The sequence below is a fragment of the Lepus europaeus genome, chromosome 3, assembly GCF_033115175.1.
Source record: "Lepus europaeus isolate LE1 chromosome 3, mLepTim1.pri, whole genome shotgun sequence".
NCBI classification, from domain to species: Eukaryota; Metazoa; Chordata; class Mammalia; order Lagomorpha; family Leporidae; genus Lepus; species Lepus europaeus.
Genome location: NC_084829.1, coordinates 10,470,532 through 10,497,938, shown reverse-complemented (window position 1 = coordinate 10,497,938; position 27,407 = coordinate 10,470,532). Strand labels below are relative to the sequence as shown.

Genomic DNA, 27,407 nt, shown 5'->3' with positions numbered 1-27,407 from the left:
ATGGGAGACCAGGAGAAGCACCTGGCTCCTAGCTTCGGATCAGCGTGGTGCGCTGGCCGCGGCGGCCATCAGAGGGTGAACCAACAGCAAAGGAAGACCTTTCTCTCTGTCTCTCTCTCACTGTCCACTCTGCCTGCTTAAAAAAAAAAAAAAAAAAAGAATTCAGAAAACAGGGGCCAGCATTGTGGCTGGGTTAAGCTGCTGTCTGCAATGCCGGCATCCCATGAGCAGTAGAAGACCTTTCTCTCTATCTGTAACTCTGCCTTTCAAATAAGTACATTTTTTTTTTTTAAAAAAAGAACTTAGTAAACAATTTTAAGTGAGGATATCTAAGTCATTAGTCTCTCTTATACAGTCAGTGGCTAGACTTTGAATTAGTTATAAAAAAAAAAGGAAAATAAAATATTCACACAAGGAGCTCATAATCCATTTGCTTAATGTATTCTTAGCTCGGTCGTGTGAATTGTTTCAAATGTCAAAGTTCTGGAACGACTATTCCCAGTCCATGGTGTCTTCTGGGGGCATCAAAACCATCATATCCTTAGAGCCATGAGGGGATTCTTTCAACCCTCCAGAAACATCTTTGAAAAGAAATGTTAGCAGGTCATGGTCACTGCTATGAGACTCATTATCCTCCTGAAATATTTCACATCTATTTTATATGTGTGTGTGTGTGTGTGTATAGAGAGAGAGAGAGCTGAATTAAAGAGTTGAATTAAAACAATCCTGACTTTTTGACTTTTTAACACATCCTCAAACAACTGCCAAACTTTCTCTTGTGTCCTAAAGCCAACATTAACCGACTGAGGATTGGGCTGGTTAAGGAATTTGCTCAGTGTCAGACAAGCTGTTAAGAGACAAGCACTAGAGGCAGCTCTCTCCTACCCCAAGGTCCACAGTCTTTCTTCACACAACCCTGAAAGATCAGAGAAATCTTTGGCAGAGCCATGAACCTTCCTAATTGGGGCATCTCAACTTATGTGTTGTGTGAAAAATCAACAAGTTTGACTACAACAGAGAAGGCTCTATGAGAACATATGGTAATAGAAATGCATTCAGATTTGACTGAAGGCAAAATATCTTCATGTCAGTTCCATGTTGGGTCCTGTGCTACTCTTAGTGAAACTAACTCCCTCCCCGTTTCCCCTGCAGGAGGAGGAAGCCCAAGAGAATGGAAATTTTATCAAGCAGAGTTCTGACCCTTATCTTTTTTTTTTTTTTTTTTTTTGACAGGCAGAGTGGATAGTGAGAGAGAGACAGAGAGAATCTGACCCTTATCTTTAAAAGAAGAGGAGGAGGAGGAGGAGGAGGATGAAGAGGAAGAAGCAGCCTTATTTATTTATTTATTTGAAAGGCATAGAGAGAGGAAGAGAAAGAGAGATCTTCATCCACTGGTTCACCCTCCAAATGGCCACAACAGCCAGGGCTGGGCCAGGCCAAATCCAGGAGCAGGACCTCCATCCAGGTCTCCCACGTGAGTGACAGGGGCCCAAGGACTTGGGCCATCTGCTGCTGCTCTCCTAAGTTCATTAGCACCAACCCAGGGTTATTGGCAACTTTCTTGCCTTTTTCTTTAACCTAAGTATCTATTTTTTCAGAGATAACATATTTTTAACTAATAGTAAAAGCCTTATTGGCACTACTAAATAAAGAGTTCAACAAATACAAAGTAAAAAGACCAGAGTCCATTAGGAAATTAGGAAGGGCTATGAATAATAACCAAATGCAAAGACGCTCAACTTCATTCATATAAAGTTAACTTAAAAATGACTCTTACTTCTAATGCTACAGGGTTCGTGCTCAGAGATTCAGCTTTGTTGATTAAAAAAAGATGAAAACTCTAGCTGGTGTAGCATATCCTAAAAGTTTAAGTTGAATGAAAATATTTTCACTCTTCAGAAAACTGCTATGGACTAAGTAGAAAACCTCAGCCTTGAATATTGGAATTCTGCATTTTCTATGAAAAGAGAATGAGACTTACAGAGACAACAAAGACTTGTCTTGAATTTCGTTTTCTTGCTTGAAAGCTTATTTACTTGGTTACCGTTGAAACCAGCTGATGGGCAGGAGGGGATTATTCTTCTCCCTGTTTTGTTGTGTGCATCGATAAATTTTTACAGCGGAGTTTAAGAATTAGCCCAGTGTGCGTGCCGAGGATGGGCACAATTCTATTTAACAATGAGGAAGTTCAACACCCAGAACGGGAAGGCTGTGGCCAGGCCAGCCGCAATCTGTATAGAAAGATTGTGAGGAGGCCTTCTCACTTCTTTCATGTCTTGGCTATTGTTGATTTCCTTTTGCAAGAAATCTTATTATGTTCTACAGTTATCGTAAGTCCTTCTGGAACACGGCAGAGCTTAAGAAAACAAAGCAACCAATTAAACCCAACTCCTGTTCCTTTCCTGTGATGTATCTCAGATACAGAGTTCTGAAGATCTGACTGAAGTCCTTCTTGTTTTTAAGGAAACACTCTTCTAACAGATAATGCACTTACAGTGTTACTGGGAGGACCAAAGGAAGCTTTTTAGTCGACTTTAAAATTATAACAGTGGCATTAAGGGAAATCAAAATTACCAAGAATAAGTATCCAACAAAGGTGTCCATCATTAGATGAATGAAAAAAGAAAATGTGGCATATACACACAAAATGGAATATTATTCAGCTATAAAAAAGAATGAGATTGTATCATTTGCATCAAAAGGGATGCAACTGGAGGACACCATGTTGAGTGAAATAAACCAGATACAGGAAGACAAATATCACATGTTCTCCCTTATATGTGGGAGCTAAAATTAAAAATAAAAAAGAGCATTAGTTTTGTGACAAATTTCATCAAACTTTGTTTGAAATATTTATCAAATTGTTAAATCTTTGTCAAATTATATACTACTATAGTTTTAATGATCTGTGACTATCTTAGGATTTACTGTATAAGACTGAAGTTCAAATTCTTTTCATTTGTTTATTGTTTATACCATTGCCTATATACCTGCTGAACCATCATCTCCTTACTTTTTATTTGTTGGACTCTTTATTTAGGGGAGCAGTGACCCTTTGGCTATAATGTAAATTAAAAATATGTTATCTCAAAAATAAAAGAAGTATCCATTTTATACATCAAATGATTTACATGTTCCGGTAATTCCTCCTATCGCTCTTTGGGTATATCTCTATTACAAAGTTGATGAGCCACAGCATAGACATTTTTTTGTATTGAAAAGAGATTTAATTCAACATCATGAAGATCTCATTATTTATAGGAACAGTAGCCCATGTTTGGGTTTTCTTATATATATTCACAATGATAAGTGGTTAAACACTAAATCTCTCATGTGACATCCAAGTTTTTTTGTTCATTTAATTCCAAAACCAACAGCATCATTGTGATTTTACAAGATAAGTTTGGGGGCCGGCGCTGTGGCACAGTGGATTAAAGCCCCAGCCTACAGCACCAGCATCCCATATGAGCACCAGTTTGAGTCCCGGCTGCTCTTCTTCCGATCCCGCTCTCTGCTATGGCCTGGGAAAGCAGAAGATGGCCCAACTCCTTGGGCCCCTGCATCCTCGTGAGAGACCCAGAAGAAGCTCCTGGCTCCTGGCTTCAGATCAGCTCAGCTCTGGCTGTTGCAGTCATTTGGGGAGTGAACCAATGGAATGGAAGACCTCTTCTCTGGCTCTACCTCTCTCTGTAACTCTGTCTTTCAAATAAATAAAATAAAATAATTCTTTAAAAAAAAAAAAAAAAGAAGTTCGAGGTTCGGGTTGCACAAGCACACAAAGCTAACAGAGATAACCACGACATTTCCTCCACATGAGAACGTCTCAGTAACTTATCATTTGCAATCAACACCATTAAACTTTTCCTTATAGAAACCTTTGCATTTTTTTAACAGGTGGTTGCCTTTTCACTCAAAGAAGTCTCCAGATGACAATGAACAGAACCCACACTGGCTACAAATCTACCAATGTGGGGCCAGGACTGTGGCGTAGTGGATAAGGCTGCTGCCTGCAGTGCTGGCATCCCATATGGGTGCCGGTTCCAGTCCCAGCTGCTCCACTTCTGATCCAGCTCCGATAATGCCCCTAGGAGTAAAAGATGGCCCAAGTGCTTGGGCCCCCAACTCCTGCACGGGAGACCCAGAAGAAGCTCCTAGCTCCTGGTTTTGGATCAGCCCAGCTCCAGCTATATGGCCACTTGGGAAATGAATCAGCAGATGGAAGATCTCTCTCTCTCTCTCTCTCTCTCTCTCTTAACGTGCCAGTCTCTGTGATAGATGGTCTAAGTCAGGAGTTCCCCAAGTGTGGCTCCCAATGTGTGGCAGAAGCAGAACCAGGCACAAGTTCTGGGCCCTGCTTCAGACCTGCCGAATCAGACTCTGGAGGCGGGCCCCAGCCTTCAGTGCCTCCCCATGTCCTGCAGGGGGACACTGGGGCATGCTCAGGGCTGAGAAGCCCAACACTACATCCACTCTTATATGCTGTCTTATCTAGCTCTGCACTTACAATTCCTCTGGGTACACAGCTGCTTATTATCCTTCTCATCATAGACGAGTAAACCAAGGTCAGTGTCGCACAGTTGGCAGGTGCTGGGAGGAAGGACTGCAACTCTATCTGCCTCCAAACCCAGGCCCCCCCATCAAAAAGAGAGAGACTGCATTTGAAATTATTCATTTATTTATTTGTATTTTATTTAAAAGGCAGAAAGACAAATGTTTTGCTTATTTATTTGAAAGGCAAATAGACAGAGAGAAACAAAGATCTCCCATCCATTGGCTCACCCCCGCAAACACGACAGCTGAGGCTGGGCCAAGTGGAAACCAGGAGCCCAGAAATTAACCCAGGTCTCCTACATGGGTGGGAAGGACCCAAACACACTGCGTCAATGCTTCTGTCTTCCAGGATGCACATTAGCAGGGAGCTGGAGTCACCAGCAGAGCCAGGACTCAGATGTGGGAAGTGGGCAACCCAAGTGGCAACTTAACCACTCCCCCTAATACACACCCTCCAAAGTCCTTTGCATAATACAAAGACTCAAAGGAGGATAGAAGGAGATGCCTTTGTATGATGTACCAAGAAACAGGGTAGTGATACTGTGTGTTAAAGAGATAATTTAGACATTGATATATAGTCATCATTGAACAAGGGGACTTCAAAAATCTTGGCGTACCTGGGTTCAAGCCCTGGCTCTGCTTGCTACTCCAACATTCCTGCTAGTGTGCACCTGGGAGGCAGCAGGGAATGACTCAAGTACCTGGGCTCCTGCCACCCATGTGGGACACCTGGATGGAGCTCCGGGCTCCCGGCTTGGCCCGCCCCAGCCCTGGCTGCTGCAGGCATTTAGGGAGTGAACCAGCAGACAGACGTGGTTTCTATTTCTGCCTCTGTCTCTTTCTTCTCTGTTGCTCTTTCAAGTAGATGGAAATAAATAAATAAGCATTAAAAAAAGAAAAGAAAAAGAAAAACCTCATCAGTCTAAGTGGTCAGAGGTCAGGATACGCTGTAGATAGAAATCTTCCGCCATGATCCTACCTACATTACTGGCCCAGGAGGAATCCAGATCCCTTCACCAAAGAGGTAAAATGAGTCAAACATTGCTAAAATAATATTTTGAAAATCACATTCAAATTTATTGTATATTTCATATTATCTGATATATAAAATGATATTTTTAGGCTCTGTTAAATGGATAGGAAGCCATGGAAGTATGTTTTTGTGGAGTCCCTACTTTCACCAAAATTTATCCCTACATTGACAGAACAAGGGCCATTGTGGATTGTCCTCTGACCACAATAGACCATGTGTTTGTAGACCTGAATGTCCCTGATGATCATTAAGAGGACTCTACCAGTCCATCAGTGTTTATAATTCTCCATCCAGGGTAAAATGGACGTGAGTGAATGACCCTTTGTGGTTCTAGAAACTGGATTCTAATTTGGGCTGATGTACACAAAACACAATGCATACTTTGAAAGAGATTGGGACAGACCCAGCCACGCCCAGGTTTAAGGCCCTGGTAATCTTTCTGGAGAGAACACCTACCTTCTAAATAGCTCAGTGTTTACATTGAGAGCTACACCTGGACGGGTGTTTTATGTTTCTTTCTATTGTCTCTTTTTAATCTTTCATATTCTTTCTCCTTTCTTTCTTTTCCTAAGCCTCTAAATCAAATTAAGCCAGAAGCAGCCACTGTAGGAACTGTCCGTAGCCCAGGAATGGTGCTAGCAGCAGGTTTGAATGGGTGCCAGGTGTGGGAGAAACTCAAACCAGGAGCGCACAAGGCAGAAACTAACTGGGGGCGTCCACATGTGCTGCCTGCCCAGGTATTTTCTTGGCATCAGAGGTTGGCAACAAGATGGGTCCAGATTTATTCATTTATTTGAAAGGCAGAATTACAGAGAGTCAGAAGCAGAGAGAGAGAGAGAGGTCTTCCATCCACTGGTTCACCAACCAAATGGCCACAACAGCCAGAGCTGGGCCAATCCAAAGCCAGGAGAGCCTGGAGCTTCTTCTAGATCTCCCGCATGGGTGCAGGGGCCCAAGGACTTGGGCCATCTTCTACTGCTTTCCCAGGCCATAGCAGAGAGCAGGATCAGAAGTGGAATAGAGACCTACACTGTGGCATAGTGGGTAAAGCTACTGCCAAAAGTGCTGGCATCCCATATGGGCACTGGTTTGAGTCCCGGCTGCTCCACTTTTTTTTTTTTTTAAGATTTATTTTATTTTATTTGAAAGACAGAGTTAGAGAGAGAGGTAGAGTCAGAAAGAGAGGTCTTCCATCGGCTGGTTCACTCCCCAGACGGCTGCAACGGCCTAATCTGTGCCAATCCGAAGCCAGGAGCCAGGAGCTTCTTCCGGGTCTCCCACATGGGTGCAGTGGCACAAGGACTTGGGCCATCTTCTACTGCTTTCCCAGGCCATAGCAGAGAGCTGGATTGGAAGAAGAGCAGCCAGGACTAGAACCAGCACCCATATGGGATGCCAGCGCCTCGGGCTAGGGCTTTAACCCGCTGCACCCCACTCTGGCCCGGCTGCTCCACTTCTAATCCAGCTCTCTGCTATGGCCTGGGAAAGCAGTAGAAGATGGCCCAAGTCCTTGGGCCCCTACACTTATGTGGGAGACCCGGAAGAAACTCCTAGCTCCTGGCTTTGGATCGGCACAGCTCTGGCCATTGCAGCCATCTGGGGAGTGAACCAGCGAATGGAAGACCTCTCTCTCTCTCTCTGCCTCTCCTTCTCTGTGTAACTCTGACTTTCAAATAAATAAATAAATCTTTAAAAAAAAAAAAAGAAGAAGAAGAAGAAGAAGAAGTGGAGCAGCAGCCGGGACTTGCACCAGTGCCCATATAGGATCCTGGCTGCAGGCAGCGGCTTTACCCGCTACGCCACAGCGTGGGCCCCTAGGGAACCGGGTTTTCTTAGGAGGGACTCAGCCCCATGAACCTTGCTTCTGGAACTCCGGTCCTTTCTGTTTCTACACATCTCTTCCTCTCATTTCCTGATATCCTTTGTTGACCCAGCAATGGTGGAATTCTAATTCCAAGCCATATTTTACCTGCTGTTTCTCTCATTCTTATCACACACACCCCACCCTTGGGTACAGGGTACTTGATCTGTTCCTCCTTTTCACAATGATCTCGCACATTCCTGTCCCTCCCCAGCCCCCAGCCACAGGCATCCCAAGGGCTGCTTATCTTCACATCTGGCACAGACACAGTGAGAAATGGTGGAGTGGGGGATGAGATGGGAGACACAAGGATAGATGTCACTTTGCTTATCCTGAAGGAGCTCAGCTACTGAGGAGGCAGGGTCACGAAACAGGTAATTACAATGCAGTGCTGGCATTGGGAACGGGCAAACCCAGGGTTGAAGCACCAACTACCTGGAAGGGTGGCAGTCAGGGATGACATCTGGAGGAGGCGACATCTAAGGGTGGGTTACGGAGGATGAAGAGGAGTTGGAGATGCTAGGAGGGGCATCCCAGCAGTGAGAGATGGCAACGAGGAGATATGATGAAAAGCCAGAGAAGTAGTGGAAGGGGCAGAAGTTTGTGGGACCAAACAGTTGCTGAAACAAGTATGAGGCATCAAGGAAAAAGAACCGAGAGGAGAGAGATGGGCGGGGGGCCAGGCCATGGCAGTCAGCACACCAGGAGCTCAAACCTGACCCTGAAGCTGATGCAATGTGACTGCCAAACTCTAAGTAAGGGTTCACGGTGCCCTGTCAGCCTGTGAGTCCTGCAGTGCCACCATCGCTGGACACAGCAGAGCAGGGGAACCGGAGGCTTTGTTTCAGAGTTCCCCGGCCTTAGATTTTAAAGCTTCAACATAGACACGACCTGTTTGGATAAAGACCACATTGCAGTTTTTTGTTTCTAACTCATGGAAGATGTGGTGCCTAAAATATTTTCCATTTTCTGAATATTTGGGGGGGTGAGCTTTAAAATATTCATATGCAATGTTTTCCACAGTAATTAATATTATTGCTAGGAACATAATAAAATGCCCATGGAAGAATGGACAAGGAACTAATAACATAAGTAGCTGATAGAGTATATGCTTTAACATTTTTCAACCTTCTAAATAAATATGTTTTCTATTTTTTTTAAAGCTAACTTGAAAGGGGTGGGCTGGGACAGGCATTGTGGCACAGTGGGTTAAGCCACAGCTTGGTACACCTGCGTCTGATGTGGGAGCGCCTAGCCCGAGTCGCAGGTACTCCAGGCTTCTGATTCAGCTTCCTGCTAACACATCCTGGGAGGCAGCAGAGGATGGCCCAAATCATGGGTTCCTGCCACCTACATGAAAGACCCAAATGGAGCTCCTGGTGCCTGGCTTTGGCCTGACCTAGCCCTGGCTGTTGCAGGCATTTGGAGATGGAGGACAGCTGGAAGATCTCCCTTCTCTCTGTCACTCCGCTTCTTAATAAAATAAATCTTTAAAAAAATTGGCAAAGTCCACAGTAAGTAACCAATTGTACTTAAAAATAAGTAGGGATGGATACTAAAGAGAAAAGTGTTTTTCTGGAGGAGGAAAAATTAACTCAGTATACTTTTTACTGTATCATCACTAAAGTTTAATACTCAATTTTCAATTCCCAAAACCTCAATTTCTGGAAGCCACGTCTGTTCACAGCTGTCCCCTCAGGACACTTAAGAGAACCTGGTTCCATGAAGGACTAAATAAATACCTACTCAGTGCTGAAAATCTGAACGTCAAGCAAATCTATTATTTTACGAAGCTTCTGCTCCACATGAAAGCAAAGTCCACTAAACATGTCATTTTCTTTTTGTCATGACAGTGACTAGGCTCCCGTGGCATCTCGCTCCCCCGCCTCTCTGAGAACATTCACTGAAGGACACTAACCATTCCCACCAGCTCAGGGCAGCAAACTAAGCAAGCACACAGAAGCCCCAATGGGGTGGTGGCGGTGCCTTCAAAAAAGGGATACCCTGGGACTCAGCACAGTGGCCCTGACAAGCCTCGCATGCTTGCTGTCTTCCAACTCTCTCTTTTTCTCTCTCCGTATCCCTGCAACCTCAAAAGGGGACCCCAAAGTGGCCAAGTGTAACTCACTTCCACAGCTTGTTCATTTTTTTCCAGCCACTCCTATCCTTCCTCCTCTCTGGAATTCTGCAGGGAATCCTCTTAGACACACACAGGAAAGTCAGGCCCACAAGTCCGGGATCATCTCCTAGCTTTGCCTTGGCCGACCTGGGTGAACCCCAGGCCCACATTATTTCACCCGCCCTCTCCAAGCCTCACCAGCTGCCTCTGTACATGAGACTGTCAATGGTTTTTGCTCATCATTAAAATAAATCATGTAGAATATAACACATCTGCCACAAACCGTGCCCAGAAGACCAGCATCAGACACAGAATATTTACAGGTGTGTGAAAACAGGTGCTTGTAAATAACTAGGTTAACACACATCACGCTCTGATAGGTGCTGGTTTACTTCCCCTTCTGTTCATGACCTGAGAATTTGGCATTTCTGAAAATCACCGTTTCCTGGGACAGCGGACAGGATGCCTGTCCCCAGCCACCTTGTTTGCTCCTCTCTGCGTTCCGTGCTTACCACTCCCACTTAGGAATGCCAAATGATTAGGGAGCCAAATATGTCTTGCTGCTTTGCGTTCACTTTCAGATATAAAGGTAGCTTCAAGCAGCACTCAACAGTGTGCCCATGATAACAACAGCACACACAAGAGCCAGGAATTATTTTAGGAATGGCAGGCAGAGGGCCACGTTACCGGAGGACTGACACCCACAACCACCCTGGTGCAATATTACAGACAAGTGTGTTGGGACATCAGCAGACAGAAGAGCTGCTCTGGGCTGCCCAGGAGATACGGACTTTTGAAAAAGGAAGTTGGTTGTATTTTCTGTGTTCAGCTGCCTGACATACCTTGAACCCCTTCCCAAATGATCATAAACACCCTCAAAGATTTGACAGGATATAAAAGCAGAAAGACTGCAAACTGGAATTTCTAATAAAAATCTATGAGTTAAAAAATGGAAACTTCTCTTCAGATTAGCTCCAGCTAGGATCTCTCTCTCTCTCTGGATGTTTCAATTCATTGCTACCCACTCTTCTAGGCAGTAATCTATCATGATAGATTTGGTGAACTGAGATGAATTACGGTCTGGGTGTTTGTTGTGACCTTAGAGCAGAGACATTTAAGTTGAATGCTGATTTGTGAACATTCAAAGAGATTTCCAAGATTCTAAGAACAGCCTCCAATCCCAAACAACCCCATGAACCATGAATGGAACCATCAATGATACAGCACAATAATATTCCTCCAGCAGGAACATCACCTCCCTCAACTCCTAAGTTCTAGGATGCAACTTTAAAAAAAAAAAAGAATCAGTCTCATTTTAAGTGTACTTATCAAGGACTGTGAAGAACATTAACTCACAAGACTAGGATGGAAGCCAGCAACCCTGGGACACACCAAGACAGTTCTGCCAGAGCAACTGAGCTCAGCATTTCTCAGATCACAATGTCTCAAGTTCGAAAGACAACAGCTTCCGCACTAACCTGTCACTAAAAGGAACTAAATCAATCGTTTCCCAGATATTTGTTATTTTTGTGAAATAATTGTGGATGAGCCAGTTCTCCGGAGGAGTGGGAGACTGGGAAACTCAATTAATCGATATGACCAAATGGGAATGGAAACTGGTTCCTACCTGGAATCCTATTGAGTGTCACCCAGAAATGTTCATCAGGGCTGTAGGTGTCTCTTGACCACTGTAGTAGATCAATGGCCCTTTTGTCACTGAACACAAAGTTGACAAACTCTCTGGTGAGGGCCACGTAGGCGGTACCAAAGTAGATGGTCAGCTGATGTGGAGGTGAGGTTTTCAGAATATAAGTATTTTTCACAAAAGAGCCACCTTTGCCTACATGCTCCCTGTGGACGTATTTAGTCCGTCCAATCGCATGGGCGGGGGGCAGCACCCCGGGGGTGATGTTCTTCCCTTTGAACCCTTTCAGGTACTGAACGATTTCCCTGTTGGTTTTCAGGGGAAAGTCCTGCCCACAGGTGTTGATGGTGTACTTCCAGGGGACGTGCGAGGCCACGAGGTCCTGCAGGCAGTTCAGGTCGGCCTGCAGCCTGGAGATGCCTGCGTAGACCACGGGCTCTATCTTCGAAGCAATAAAAGCATTTTGGAAGCAGCTCAGTAACTGTAGCACAGAAAGCTTAAACTCAGTGGAGGCTTTCTCATCCACGTGCACGCAGTAGACGTTCTGGGGCATGTAGACGGCCCGGAAGAGCCTTTCGAAAGTATCAAAGTCCTTGTGGATGACCATGACGTAGGCCAGGGGGAAGGCAACTTCTTCTTCCGACAGGGGGCTGGTGATGTAGTGACTCTGGATCAGGTACTCCTGGCAAGGGACTCTGCCCAAAGGTGATGATGATGCTCTTCCCCACACAAAGGCCGGCTTCTCTTCTGAGGCGTAATTACAGGCATTTAGTCTAAAAGGCCTTTCACTGGAACTGTTCACCTTCTCGTAACTTTTTGGCGAGCTTAATTGGCTAGTGTAAAATATCACGAAAGTAACCACAGTGAGTACAGTGCAGGCAAAAAAGTAATTCTTCCAAAAGTTCATTATTTTCACTTTCCTGGGGGAAAAGAATCTCTCTCTGCAGGGATCTGAGAAATGAAATCCCAACTGGGAGAGGTTGGACTGACTGCTCTTGCCAGTCTGGAATTTCGACAGCTTCTCCCGAGGGCTGGCTGCCTCTCCTGAGTCCTTTAATCCTTCTGTTGTCTCAGCTTCGGGGCGTCTCATCCATCCTCCTTGGGGCTGGCTGGAGCTGAGATGCCTTCCCAACAGCTCTGGTCTGCAGCCCAGTGGTGCTGGATCGGGGCTGCACACGCGGGCACTGTCGGCTCAGCCCAGCCTCTTCATTTGCATATGAAACGTAACTGGTGGATCTTAGCAAATTACGTTCTGGAATGCAATGACAGGTCCTTCTCCCTGAAAATGTTTCTCTTGCTTTACTCCCCGCCTCCCATCCAATCAATTTCAATCTCATCTCCCTTCTCATCTCACGCTTCTCCTTTTGCTTTCCAGGATAAATGGCTCCAAAAATTTGAGTGGGGGGGGCCTGACCCCACCACCTGCTATCAGTCCTTGGAAGCCAACAGTCAGGACATCTGCTCCTTGGGTTTATTTCTCAGTTCTCAGCTACCTCTTCCCCTGTCGGTCTCGTCTCCACTTCTGGGCACAGATAAGGAAATGCGCACTTGCAACAGGTCTAAGTAGAAGATTTTCAGCAGCAAAAATATCTCTGGTGGTGAAGTTTGCTGGATGAAATCTGGCAGATTCTGAGGGGGTGCCATAGCTCATATGTACATTGTGTGCACACTCGGGGAAGACAGAAGGAAGAGTCACAACCTTGGGGGCGTTTGATGAGGAGAGAAGGAAGCTAAGAGTGACTTTTCACATGAAAGGGTCAGTGTTGAGGATAAATAATGCAGTAAACACATTTTTGTTTGCATGCCCCAGAGAAAGATGATAGCCATTGTTCCCCGAGGGCATGTGCTGGGCTCCCATTTCACGAGAGAGCTTCCGAGAACCTGAGCTGTTGACAAGGTATCATCTGTAGTGTGTGGGTCCCTTTCGGACCCTGACATCCTCAGATTTGAGGTTGTGTCCCAGAGCTGGCAGGTTTCTCATTATCCTTCCCACCCAACCTTTCTCCCGCTCTGTGCTCTAAAGATTCAAAACACAAAAGCTACAGGGCTGATGCAAAATTCCTGGAAGTAGCAGTCAGTGTAACTCAGGGGAGCCAGGAAGAGCAGGTCTGGTCACATTACAGAGGGGTTCTCCTAGCTCACCTGTGCGGCTGCTCCAGGCAGAGAGGCCTGGTGAGTGGAAGCTGCTACAGGGACCCTTCTGGGAGAAGGGAACTGGCCCAACAGAAGGGTCAGCTGTGGCAGCCCCCCAGAAGGGGTGTTAGACTCACAGTCAGTCACCCAGCAACCCCACCTGCCTGGGCACGATTGACAGCTTGGGCACCTGCTCCTGTTTGGAAAACATTTGGTGCATACTGCAGCACTCTCCCTGCCCATTCCCTAGCTGGCACCACCCCTTAGCTTCCTCCAAATCACTGTAGGAATGAATGGCAGCAGTGGCATGGATGGGATGTATACTGATTTGGATATGAGTTTTGCTGGAGAGTGGAGAGTTGGCACCTGAAGCAACCCCCTTACAGATGAGGTGGTGGAAGCAGATACAGATACTCTTCCCAGAGATGCTCAGCAGGCTGGACCCATCAAGACGCTGAAACCAGTCTCTGGCTAAATCCCAGTGGGTCAAGGCCACTAGGGTAAAGTTACTTAACCTCTGTAAGTACCAGGTTCTCTGTGACATGGTAAACAGCAGTGCCTCCCATTTCACTTAGGGAAGAAGAGTAAACGAGGGAAAGTCATGTTCAGGGCTTTGTAGGAATCTGGGCACTTAGTACATAGCCAAGGAGCATTAGCTATGATTGCTGTTGTCTTTGAAAAGTGGCCAACACTTCCGAACCTGCTAATGGACCATAGGGTTTTTAAGTGGCTGGATTTATTCCCAGAAGGTATTGCTACACTTTTCCTTCCTTACTGCCATCCTCTCCTTGCTCCAGGGAGGGGGTAACCCACACACACCCACACCCACACACCCACACCCACACCCACACACACACGAAGTGTATCTATGTGCGAGGAACAAACAGTCCCATTTTTATGCCTTTACTGCTCTTCATTCTTCTGAGATCCACACCCTTTTCTGCAAAATATGTCCTTGGCTGAGCTCTGGGGAACAAGACTGGGAGAGCTGGAGGGAGGAAGAGAAGCTAAGGGCTTTCACATCCCCCCTCCCCTCTTCTCATCGCCTTGAGCTCTGATCCTGCAACGGGGAGCTTCAGTGGACGCCAGCGCCAAGCAAACTCGAGAAATCATTCGTCATGATTCAGTGAAAGCAGACTGCCATAGCAGGGAGCCGCAACATGATTTAGGGTTCCAAACAGTGATACCAAAACAAATAAAAAAAAACCGCTTCTATAATTTGCCCTGACTTATTTACAGTGGTTTAGATGAACAGCCTGAGATTAGAAAGCGATGCCTATTTATTGGCCGGCCGGAGCACCAGGTTTGTTTTGCCTGGTGTCTGTGGTAACTGAACAGGCATTTTCTTCCAGCAAATAATTGGGTGAGTTAAGCTATTAACTTCCAACCAAGACATTATTTCTACTCCATTCGCTCTAGTTGGTTTAACATATTGAAAACTGTTGTTGAGTGGACATTTTGTATCCTGTTTCTCTGTGCCCCAGGATAAACTTTATGATCACAAACAAAGAGGCAGCACAAATACTGTGGGTAACAGCACACACTCAGACCAGCTTGGACAGGAAAACAAAGGGCCGGGCTCTCTGGGGGCCTCAGCGCACACGCCTGCGTCTCTTTCCCTGTACAATGACTTGGCCCTCGTTAACCTTACATGCATCTTGAGTCCATGCAGCTGGGTTAACAATGGCCAAGGCGAAGGCTGGTCAGCAGAGGGGCAGGACTGGAACCCATTCTCCATTACACATGGCGTAATGATTGGCTACTGAGTAAAGGCTATGCTTATCGGTGAGTCCCCTCAACTCTTAACTCCACCAAGATTCCTCAGTCTCTTTGCGTTTAAGGCTTTGGTCTGGCAACCTCAAACTCTTTGGCCACAAGTGAAACACAGAAAGCAAATAATGACTGATATTTAAGCAATCAAAATAATGATCACATATTGTAGGCTAGATTCACACACTCCAATGCATATGGGCAGGGAAGGGAAAATGAGAGAGGCAGTGGGGCTAGTCAGTTCACAGATGGCAGCTAGCACTTGGCCATAGGGTCATGGACATCAAGGAGACTGAAGGCTATGAAGAATGAGAGAGGGGCCGACTCTGTGGCGCAGTGGGTTAAAGCCCTGGCCTGCTGCGCAGGCATCCCATATGGGTGCTGGTTCAAATCCCGGCTGCTCCACTGCCAATCTGGCTCCCTGCTAATGCGCCTGAGAAAGCAGTGGAAGATGGCTCAAATTCTTGGGCCTGTGCACCCACGAGGGAGATCCAGAAGTTCCTGGCTCCTGGCTTCAGATTGGTTCAGCTCCAGCCATTGCAGCCAAATGGGGAGCGAACCAGTGGATAGAAGACCTCTCTCTCTGTCTCTACCTCTCTATAACTCTTTGAAATAAATAAATCTTTAAAAAAGAAAAAAAGAATGAGCGAGCATGAGTGCCTCTCAATGCCAGCAATTAATGCCAATTAATGAATCATGCTTCCAGGACTGGTAACTATTTCAATGTTTTTAAAAATTACTTAATTATATATTTTATTTATTTGAAAGGCAGAGAGAGACATATAGACACAAAGAGATCTCATCCACTGCATCACTCTGCAAATGCCTTCAATAGCTGGGGCTGGGCCAGGCCTAAGCCAGGAGACTGCAACTCAGTTCTAGGTGTTCCTGTGGGTGCCAAGTACTTGATCCATCACTGCTGGCACCCTAGTGCACATTAGCAGGAAGCTGGAGTTGATAGCAGAATCAGGACTCAAACCAGGCACTCCAATATGGGTGTCAAAATCAGAAGCTTAATCCAGGGGCCAGCACTGTGGCCTAGCGGGTAAAGCCGCCACCTGCAGTGGCAGCATCTCATATGGACACCGGTTCAAGTCCCGGCTGCTCCACTTCCAATCCAGCTCTCTGCTATGGCCTGGGAAAGCAGTAGAGGATGACCCAAGTCCTTGGGCACCTGCAGCCACGTGGGAGACCCAGAAGAAGCTCCAGTCGTTGTGGCCAGTTGGGTTTGAACCATAGGATGGAAGACCTCTCTCTCTCTCTCTCTCTCTGCTTCTCCTTTCTCTGTGTAACTCTGACTTTCAAATAAATAAATAAATATTTTTTCAAAAAAGCTTAATCCACTGTGCCAAAAAGCCAGCTGCATCAACAGATATCTTAGATATACTTCCACATATTTTAAAAGGCATTTCTGAAATATTGAGTCAAAGTAGTCTTAACTATTTTGTGCACGAAAGTCTAGGCTTCAATTATCTAGAAAACTCATCATTATGAGAAAGCTTTCTTCTCGAAAAATGCTAGGCAGCTATGTTTACCACCTGCTTCTACAAGTGTCGGCACCTTTTCTGTAAAGGGGCCCGATGGTTGAGTTTTTAGGCTTGTGGGTCTCTGCCACAGTGCTCAGCTCTCTACTGCAGCGTTCAAGAGCCCTTACACTGGACAGCTGTGTCCTCATGACATGGCAGTCTGGATTGCACGGTACTGTTCATGCCATGAAATGGTCTGTTGCTTCTTACTCTTGAAGCCATCTGAAAATGCAAAACCATTCTCGGCTCAAGGGCAGTACTGACACTAGGCCATGGTTAGCCTGGGGGCTGCAATCTGCTGATCTCGGCCCCAGGTCAGAATTGGGCTCCCCCAGGCAGACTTTCTGCTATCTCAGGGTCTTTGGAACCACCTGTGATTCCTGTATTTTTCCACTCAAGAAAGCGTGAAATACGGGAAAATAATCATCTGGGTCGCCCTTACACTCACATGAAGAAGCCCTTTGTGCACACAGTGTCTGGGCTGCAGCACACGGTGCTGGGGTTTATAGAGTCTGCTCAGGTAGTTGTCATCTTAGCCTCAACCTCAAGGGGCGTGAGGATTAAGTGGGCTGGGAAATGTGAACGCCCCTGCGTTCACATCGGGATTCTGACGCCCATGGACGTCGGTTTTTGCTGGAGGTGACCAAGGCCTTAGGAGCACTCCAGTTTCACTCGGTCGGACGCCGCTTCTGCAGCCGCAGAGCCACCCTGTTTGCTTTGGTTGCTTTTCTTCCCTGGGATGGAGATACAGAGCACTGATCCCATAGGGCTCTTAAGAAATTTAAGAAAAGAACTTAGGCCAGTGCTGCGGCTCAATAGGCTAATCCTCTGCCTGCAGCGCCGGCACACCGGGTTCTAGTCCCAGTCGGGGTGCCGGATTCTGTCCTGGTTGCCCCTCTTCCAGGCCAGCTCTCTGCTGTGGCCCGGGAGTGCAGTGGAGGATGGCCCAAGTCCTTGGGCCCTGCACCCCATGGGAGACCAGGAAAAGCACCTGGCTCTGTGCTTCGGATCAGCGCGGTGTGCCGGCCGTGGCGGCCATTGGAGGGTGAAACAAGGGCAAAGGAAGACCTTTCTTTCTGTCTCTCTGTCACTGTCCACTCTGCCTGTCAAAAAAAAAAAAAAAAAAAAAAAAAGAACTTGATGGGGAGGCGCGATTTTATGGTGCAGTGGGTTGGGATGGTGTCTGCAATGCCTCCATCCCATATGAGTCCCGGCTGCTCCACTGGTGAACCAGCTCCCTGTAATGTGCCTAGGAAAGCAGTGGTTGATGGCCCAGGTACTTGTGTCCCTGCCACTCATCTGGGAGATCTGGATGGAGTTCCAGGCTCCTGACTTTGGCCTGGACCTGCCCTAGCTGTTGTGACAATTTGGGGAGTGAACCAGTCGATAGAAAATCTCTCTCTCTCTCTGTAACTCTGCCTTTCAAATAAATAAATCTTTTTTAGAAATATTGAAACAGGGGCTGGCATTGTGGCATACCAAGTTAAGCCTCTGCTTGCAATGCTGACATCCCACATGGGTGTGGGTTCGAGACCTGGCTGCTCCACAACTGATCCAGCTCCCTGCTAATGTGCCTGGCAAAGCAATGGAAGAAGCTCCTGGCTCCTAGCTTCGGCCTTGCCTAGCAGGCCATTGTGGCTGTTTGGTGAGTGAACCAGCGGATGGAAGATCTCTTTCTTTCTGTTTCTCCTCTCTCTGTAACTCTGCCTTTCAAATAAATTTTTTAAAAATCTTAAAAAAACTAAAGTTTATGGGGCAGGTGCCGTGGCATAGCAGGTAAAAGTCACTTCCTGCAGTGCCGGCATCCCATATGAGCATTGGTTCAAGTCCTGGCTGCTCCACTTCCGATCCCGCTCTCTGCTATGGCCTGAGAAAGCAGTGGAGGATGGCTCAGGTCCTTGGGTCCCTGAACCTGGGTGGGAGACCTGGAGGAAACTTCTGGCTCCTGGCTTTGGATCGGCACAGCTCCGGTCATTGCAGCCATCTGGGGAGTGAACCAGCGGGACACCCCCCCCCCCACCCCGCCGCCTCTGTAACTCAGCCTTTCAAATAATAATAATAATAATAATAATAATAATAATATGTGCTTGACAAGTTTGAAAACCTCTCTCTCTGTCTCTCTCTGTGGCCAAACCTGACTCATACAGGACCCTAAGCATGCTGACTCCCTTCCCAGGTAGGTTTAGGGATACAGAACAGCTATGCATGAGGGGGTCCTCCAGGCTGGAACGCTCAAGGTCATATTACCATGGGCAGCCTCAACTCTTCTGCCCTCTCCCCACCCCAGCATCGGGGAGCTGCCCGTCATTACCAACTGCAGCCAAAGCAGACAGGCATACAGGTTAAAACTGATTAGGCTGGCCGGCGCCGCGGCTCACTAGGCTAATCCTCCACCTGCAGTGCCGGCTCATTGGGTTCTAGTCCTGGTTGGGGCACCGGATTCTGTCCCGGTTGCTCCTCTTCCAGGCCAGCTCTCTGCTGTGGCCCGGGAGTGCAGTGGAGGATGGCCCAAGTGCTTGGGCCCTGCACCCACATGGGAGACCAGGAGAAGCACCTGGCTCCTGGCTTCAGATCGGCACAGCACGTCGGCTGCAACACGCCAGCTATAGCGGCCACTGGGGGCGGTGAACCAACGGAAAAAGGAAGACCTTTCTCTCTGTCTCTCTCTCTCTCACTGTCTAACTCTGCCTGTCAAATAATAATAATAATTGATTAGGTTTGTGAGCTGGAAGACCACTCCTTCACCATGCCCCTGTGTGACCTCATGCCCCTACCTGGCCACACCTGAGTGCCACCGGCCAATCAGGTTAATTAACCACTCCCCTCTGAAAGTGGATTAAAAGCCTGGGACAGGCTTTCCTCCATTTTCCTGGCCCTGGCTTCTTGCCAGGAGGGGGCTGGCTGTAGCTTTCGGGCCACCCGCTCCACGCTTGGGCCTGTTCTTCAAAGCTACACCTGACTTAGTTACTTCTGGGAAGAGCCAGCCTACGGTGCACCCTGGGTATTTTGGAGACAAATATAAAGCATGGTGGTGGAGAGCGTGTCTTTGGAGGTTTAAATTAGACTCTGGGGACTAGTGCTGTGGTGTAGGTGTTAAAGCCAACTGCAGTGGCAGCATCCCATATGGTCACTGTTTCAAGTCTGGGCTGATCCACTTCCTATCCAGCTCTCTGCTAAGGCACCTGGGAAAGCAGTAGAAGATGGCCCAAGTACTTGGGCCCCTACACCCATGTGGGAGAACTGGAAGAAGCTCCTGATTCTTGGCTTTGGTCTGGATGAGCCCTAGCCACTCTGGTCTTTTGGGGAGTGAACCACAATGGCCAGTGCTCGACCAGCGTGAAGCTGGGAGCCTGGAACTCCATCAGGGTCTTCCACATGGGTGGCAGGGGCTCAAGTACTTGGGCCAGCATATCTGCTTTTCCAGGCATATCAGCAGGTGTGGGCAGCCACAGGCAGTCACCCCTCTTGTTTACACTTAAACATATCGATGGAGATGCACAGACAAAAGGCTAAGGAGGTTCCAGGAATAGGCAGGAAGAACTGTATCTCACTGTTACACTTCTCACAAGAGATGATGTAGATAATCAGTCACACCTGAAACCCTTAGGTGTTTTATTGTACCCTTGTAATCAATGATTGATAACATTTTACGATCTGTTAAGTGGAAGAACCTTGTGGGGAACTCTTTGTAACCCCAAAAGTCTTTTAGATATGTAAATCTTCTGTGTGCCTTCTTGTGTACAACTGGTCATGTTTAAATACTACTGGATTTGTTGAATAAAGGAGCCTTGATCAGGCTTTGTCTTGGCTCCATTCTTTGCGGATGTCCTCCCACTATTTTTCCCCCTCCCACCGCCAGCTTACCTCGTGCCTGCAGGGTCCCACTGCTTCTTGCTACTTTCCTCTCAGCTCTGCTGGGGTGGCTCATTTCCTTCCCTGCTGCCGTTAGCTGCCCACCTGTGACCTCTAAGTGTCTAAGCCAAAGCAAAAATCACGGAAACCAGGAAACCACAAGCAAAGCGTGCACCTTGCACTACAGTCTGTTACATTTCAAGGGACAGCCCAGACGATGATTTGTCTTGGGTTGTCACTTTTCTCTGATTGCAAAGGTCAACTCTGAGAAAAAGAAGACAGCAAACTCATGAGGTGGGGACCTGACCTTGGGGTCTGTCCCAGTCCGGAGATTCGTCTGGGTTTTCCTCTCATGCCAGCTACCTCTGAGCCCAACTCCAACCCCTTCTGCACTCCCAGACCCAGTCTGGAATGTGGAATTGAAAATTACAAGGGGAAGGATTTGTACGGGGATTGCGTTTTACATTCCAGCTGCTGCCAGCAATCTGTCTAGAAGATCCCATCCTCTTTATCTTCTGAACCTTCTCATATAAATGGAAACAAGATAGCCTTAAAAGAGAGATAGGCAGTAGTTTCCCAACTTCTAATTTTAATAGCCCATTAAATTTTTGATGCTGTTGTAGTTTATTCAATCCACTCTTGAACTAGCTTCTTTCCCACAGAGCCTTGAGTTTAGACAGTTTGTTAGGGCAGAGCATTTGGAAAAATCCCAAAACGCAGATGTTTCTTCTGCTTTCCTAGAAATTAAAACTGGAACAAATTTGCCTCCAAGATAATGTCCTGTGTTTGTCTGAAACTGAAGGTCACATCTGCATTTGATTTTCCCATTGGCTAAAGAGGTTTTAGATTCAGATTGTGTATTTACCAACCCATTCTTTTAGATAAGATCTAAACAGACATGATCTATCCTCAAAACCAACGGGAAGATTGTTGCCAGCAACAGCAGGCACAAGAGTGGTTGCTGATGGCTAATACTGTAGTTTAGATCATTACCCTTTAATGTGTTGTAACCCAGATAACCGAGATTTCAATGATCATCTTCTTCCAGTATATTGATTAGTGCTGCTCTGCGGAATTTAAATATTTAGGGCACTCATGATCTACACAGACATGTCCTGGATGTGGAAAGTGAGCAGAGGTGAGAGTGACCCAACTTGCCCAGGACCAAGAAATTTCCCAGAAGGCAGGATTTTCAGTGCTCAAACTGAGTAAGTCCTGAACAGAACAGGAAGAACGGGTCTCCCAGAGACCACTGACCTCCCCACTCCCAGACTGAGGATCCTGCCTGAAAGGTGTGACTGTCTGGACAACAGTCAGTAACTGATCAGGGGCTGGGGTGAGGGAGGGAACAGGATCCATCACTGAGTATACAGTGCGTGACAACTACGTGACCCTCCCGCACATTTCTGTGAACCACTGAGGCACGGGACAAGGTGATTAACATTCATGGGGTGGCTCCACAGCGAGCCTACAGAATGCTCTTAAACTACACGGCCCACTCAACCGTCCCCAGCCAGCGCAAGACTCACAACCTAGATGAGAATGAGAGAACCTAAAGACATAAAGACATCCAGATTGTTATTGTCACGTTACCAGTATCTCAAACCTCTGAGGTGGGCACTGTGGTGCAGCAGGTTAAACCACCACTTGAGATGGCCACATCCCACATCGGAGTGCTCGTTCAAGTCCCAGCTACTCAGCTTCTGATTCAGCTCCCTGCTAATTCACTTGGGAGGCAGCCGATGATGGCCCAAGTACTTGAGTTCCTGTCACCCATATGGGAGACCCAGATGGAGTTCCTGGTTCCTGGCTTCAGCCTGGCCCAGCCCTGGCTCTTACGGGGAACTGAGGAGTGGAAGATCTCTCTCTCTGTCTCTGTGTCACTCTGCCTTTCAAATAAATAAATCTTAAAACAAAAACAAAACCCTCTCCTCACCATATGTGACCTGACTTTTTTAAGATTTCATTTATTTATTTGAAAGTCAGAAATACAGAGAGAAGGAGAGAGATCTATCTCCCATTGGTTCACTCCCCAAATGGCCACAAAGGCCAAGGCTAGGCCAGGCCAAAGCCAGGAGCCAAGAACTTCTACTGGGTCTCCCATGTGGGTGCAGGGGTCCAAGCACTTGGGCCATCTTCTGTTGCTTTCACTGCTTTCCCAGGCACATTAGCAGGGAGCTGGATTGGAAGTGGAGTAGCTGGGACTTGAACTGGTGCTCATATGGGATGCTGCTAGCCCCTGAGACATCTTTCTGTATGAGGTGGGATTAATAGAAAAATATGAATGGAAATACCTACACTAAGATTTATTTATTTTTTTTTATTTTTTTGACAGGCAGAGTGGATAGTGAGAGAGAGAGACAGAGAGAAAGGTCTTCCTTTGCCGTTGGTTCACCCTCCAATGGCCGCCGCGGTTGGCGCGCTGCGGCCGGCGCTGATCCGATGGCAGGAGCCAGGGGCTTCTCCTGGTCTCCCATGGGGTGCAGGGCCCAAGGACTTGGGCCATCCTCCACTGCACTCCCTGGCCACAGCAGAGAGCTGGCCTGGAAGAGGGGCGACCGGGACTAGAACCCGGTGTGCCGGCGCCGCAAGGCGGAGGATTAGCCTAGTGAGCCACGGCGCCGGCTTTTACACTAAGATTTATAACATAGCAGTGAGGTTAGGAAATGGGTACTTACGGCATGTAACAGGGCAATCGGCAGCCATTTGATCTCTCTGCCTCACAATTTCCTAATTTGTCCCGAGGACTGGAACTAGAAGCTCCCCAGGCCCTAGTCGGCTCTGAATGCTGGGATGAGTCTAGATTCTGCATGGAATAGAGAGGAGGCTGCTTTTACACAGGAAAACTGTACTTGGGAGGCTGGGTTTAGATTGAGTCACTGCTGGGGAAAGTCCAAAAAGCGGAAGCATAACAGAGCAGAGATAAGCGGAGAAGCCCTGAACGTGGGGTACACGGAGACTGGCACAGGCCAGCCCATGTCCTGGGAGAGGAGGAAGAGAATCAGAGAACCAGAGAATTTTCCAAGAGACGAACGACGCCTAGGGTTTCAGGAACTCGGCTTACACATAGGATTCCAGAGAGAACCGGGAGTGCAGGCAGGAAGATCATTCTTCTGTAGACCCCAAAAGAGCTTGGCCAAGAGCCCAGATGCGCACCATGGTCAAAATCAGATTTTCAACGAAGGACTACTTCTGTGAGTTCTGGGACTGAGGCAGGATATGGACAAAGAAGAAACGAAGCAGAGAACGTCCAAGAGGGGAGGACTGAGCTACAGACGTTAGGAGGGCCCCAGTGTCCCCCGCTGACCCAGTCAGGGTGTCAGTTTTGTCCTCTGATATTGCCACAGGTCAGTTCTGATCTTTTTAAATCTAGATGAAGAGAAAGAGTATGGGGAACGAACATCACGCAGGTCAGAGTTCAAGGGCAAAGGCCTTGGGCCTCCACCTGTGCATGCTCTGGAAATGTAACGCTGCAAAGGGGACGGAAGGCAGCCCTATCCCTTGTGGTTTTGTCCAACAGCAGCTTAGGAAAGAATTCACATACTGTGCATGTGGGTCAGAGGGTGAGGGGAAGCCAAGCTTCTGAGTACATCTGGTACAGAGAAAGCACATTTAAAAAGGCTCGTTGCAAGGCAAGCATGTGGCACAGTGGTTAAAACACACACACTCCCCACCAGAATGCCTGGGTTTGAGTCCTAGTACCCCTCCAGAACGTAGCATTCCTGCTAAAGCTCACCCTAGGAAGCAGCAAGTGATGGGTTAAGTACCTGGGTCTCTGATATTCGTGTGGTAGACATAGTCTGGCCCAGCTGGAGCTGGTGAGAGCATTTTGGAATGAACCACTGGATGGGAGATCTCTTTTTCTCCCTCTCTCTCCATATCTCTGCCTCTCAAATAAATAATATAAATCTTTAAAAAAACAAAAATTCTATAGTTCGCATGAATTGGTTAAAAGGGACACAACACTAGATCAGAAGACAGGGATTTTTGCCTTGGCGATTATAAAAAATTCAGGGCTGGCGCCATGGCTCAACAGGCTAATCCTCCGCCTAGCAGTGCCGGCACACTGGGTTCTAGTCCCGGTCGGGGCGCCGGATTCTGTCCTGGTTGCCCCTCTTCCAGGCCAGCTCTCTGCTGTGGCCCGGGAGTACAGTGGAGGATGGCCCAAGTGCTTGAGCCCTGCACCCCATGGGAGACCAGGAGAAGCACCTGGCTCCTGCCTTCGGATCAGCGCGGCTCGCCGGCCGCGGTGGCCATTAGAGGGTGAACCAATGGCAAAAGGAAGCCCTTTCTCTCTGTCTCTCTCACTGTCCACTCTGCCTGTCCAAAAAATAAAAATTCAACAAATATTGAATATAGTTCTACATCCTACATAGAGGTTAGCTGAGGTCAGTATGGAGAGGCAGAGCACCCTATCAGTCAGAATTCCTCTAGGGGCCCGTGCTGTGGCGTAGTGGTTAAAGCTCCTGCCTGCAGCACTGACATCCTATATGGACGGTGCCCAAGCTGGGCCACTTCTGATCCAGCTCCCTGCTAATGCACCTGGGAAAGCCCTGGAAGATGGTCCAAGTGCTTGGGCCCCTGTACCTACATGGGAGACCTGTGGCCATTTGGAGAGTGAACCAGTGGATGGAAGATTTTCTTTTTTTTTTTTAAAGATTTTTTAATTTATTTATTTGACAGGTAGAGTTACAGACAGTGAGAGAGAGAGACAGAGAAAGATCTTCCTTCCATTGGTTTACTTCCCAAATGGCCGCCACAGCCGGAGCTGCGCTGATCCAAAGCCAGGAGCCAGGTGCTTCTTCCAGGTCTCCCACACGGGTGCAGGGCCCAAGCACCTGGTCCATCCTCCACTGCCTTCCCGGGCCACAGCAGAGAGCTGGCCTGGAAGAGGAGCAGCCAGGATTAGAACTGGTGCCCATGTGGGATGCCGGCGCCGCAGGCGGAGGATTAACCCAGTGTGCCATGGTGCCGGCTCTGGAAGATTCTCTTTCTCTCTCTCTCCCTCTCTGTAACTCTGCCTTTCAAATATATAAGAATTCCTCTAAGAAATGCTATGGGGATCTGCCACCCTAGAGATGACAGTCTCTCCATCGTTTCAACATAGGCAATTGTCCAAGCTTGATCCAGGTGGGTTTGTTTCTGTTACCACCAGATGAAGAAGCTGACTCATGCCGCGGGGCGATGTGGTGAGAGGCGGTCACTGGGACTGAACACTGGTGAGCCGCGGGCACAACCCCTCACTCACTTCTCACGCCAGACTCACCAGGTGGAATGGAAGCCAGGCTGGGCTGGCCGACACCGTTTAAACTTACGTGAGTGTGGTTGTACGCGTGTGCACATGCATACTATTGAGTTTGTGTCTGTTGGATAGATATAAGCCAAGGCTCCACTGTGCATACACCCTGGACTGTGTTGGTCTAAGGAATACAAACGCCAGTATGTGCCGCAGCTTGTCTAAAAAGCCAGCAGGAACACACACCGCAGGACTGATAACAAGACAATGAGGCATAGGAGTCCACAGGAGGAAAGGCTTGGTGGAGAATTGGACTCTAAGCTGAATCTTAAAAAGAAAAGCACACATCAGTCAGATCCGAGGGAAGTGGTCGGAAGCTTTCCAGAATATCCCAGAACACCCTGGGCCACGGGGCTGGCCTGTGTCCAGGCAGGGAGGCGGCCTCGTTGACTGTGCCGAGCACTTACAGCCAGGGGCCTACTGCATCTGCCAATCACCCCATGGGCAGGCGCTGTCAGGGCCTGTCATTCCCAGGGACTACACGGCTCCTACGCTGCCCACCTCACGCCCGGCCCAGCTTTTGTCCTGGCTCGTTGGGCCACAGCCACATCACACCTGTTTGCCTTTCTGCTCCTGAACACCCCAGGTTGTCACTTAACCCAGCACCTTTGCAGTCCCTGTTCTCTCTCTGTCTAACGTCTTTCCCAGCACGAGGCTGACTCATCTCACTGTGGGGATGCAGCGCAGGTGCCACTATTGCCAGGAAGCCTTCCCTGACACACCTGACCCAAGACAGGGCCCCTCCTGCATCTAGCCTGTGTATTTCCTTCACTCTATGTATCCTAGTCCCCAGTGTTCCTGCTTACCGGCCTCCTTGTTATCTGTCTTCCCTGTCCAGAATATATTCTCCATGAGTCTTATTCACTATTCTGTCCCAGTACCTAGCTTGATATTTAGGTGCTCCATAAACGCTTATTGCATGAATATCCGTTTTATGGATAAAAATACATTATGCTAATAAAATCTACAAATCTGAAAATTCAAAAAATGCTGCAAAATCTGAAAATTTCTGAGCACTGACATGATACTATGCGTGTGAAATTCCATACTATGAATCTTTGTTTATGCATAAAACTATCAAAAATATTGTATAAAATTGGGGCTGGCATTTGGCCTAGTGGCTAAAGTACCCTTCATCTCATCCTGTAGTACCTGGGTTCAATTCCTGCCACTGGCTCTTGAATCCAGCATCCTGTCAATGCTCACTCTGGAAGGCAGCAGGTGATGGCTCAAGTAATTGGATTCCTGCCACGCCCAGGGGAGACCTGGTTTGTTATTGGCTCCTGGCATCAGCCCTGGCCCAGCCCTGGATGTTGTAGTCATCTGAGAGGATCAGTGGATGGGAACTCTGTCTGCCTATGTAGTTCTTTCTCAAATAAATTTTAAAATACATATTTTTTAAAATGTTGCTAAAAATACCTTCAGGCCATATACAACATAAATGAAATCCATGATTGGACTTCAGTGGCTGGGAACCCCAGCCATGTATATGCAAGTACTCCAAAACCCCAAAATAATTCAAAATCTGAAACACTTCTGGTCCCAAGTATTTTGGATAAGGCATATTCAACTCACGCTGCTGCTACTAATAGCAACATTATAACACTTACGATGTGCTCCA

The 27,407-nt window shown here is 47.5% G+C and overlaps 1 protein-coding gene across 4 annotated transcripts in view; it reads right to left on the bottom strand.

Moving 5' to 3' along the window:
* GCNT2 (glucosaminyl (N-acetyl) transferase 2 (I blood group)) overlaps nt 1-27,407 on the bottom strand; it is a 111,475-nt gene that overhangs the window by 33,452 nt on the left and 50,616 nt on the right. The window contains exon 1 of one of the 4 annotated variants that reach the window (XM_062184516.1): nt 11,192-12,193. The exons of the other annotated variants lie outside the window; for them this stretch is intronic. Within the exon in view, the coding sequence (XP_062040500.1) occupies nt 11,192-12,116 (925 nt within the window). The 5' untranslated portion in view covers nt 12,117-12,193. Of the gene's footprint in view, nt 1-11,191; nt 12,194-27,407 lie in introns of those variants that run through there. 4 annotated transcript variants of the gene reach the window in all.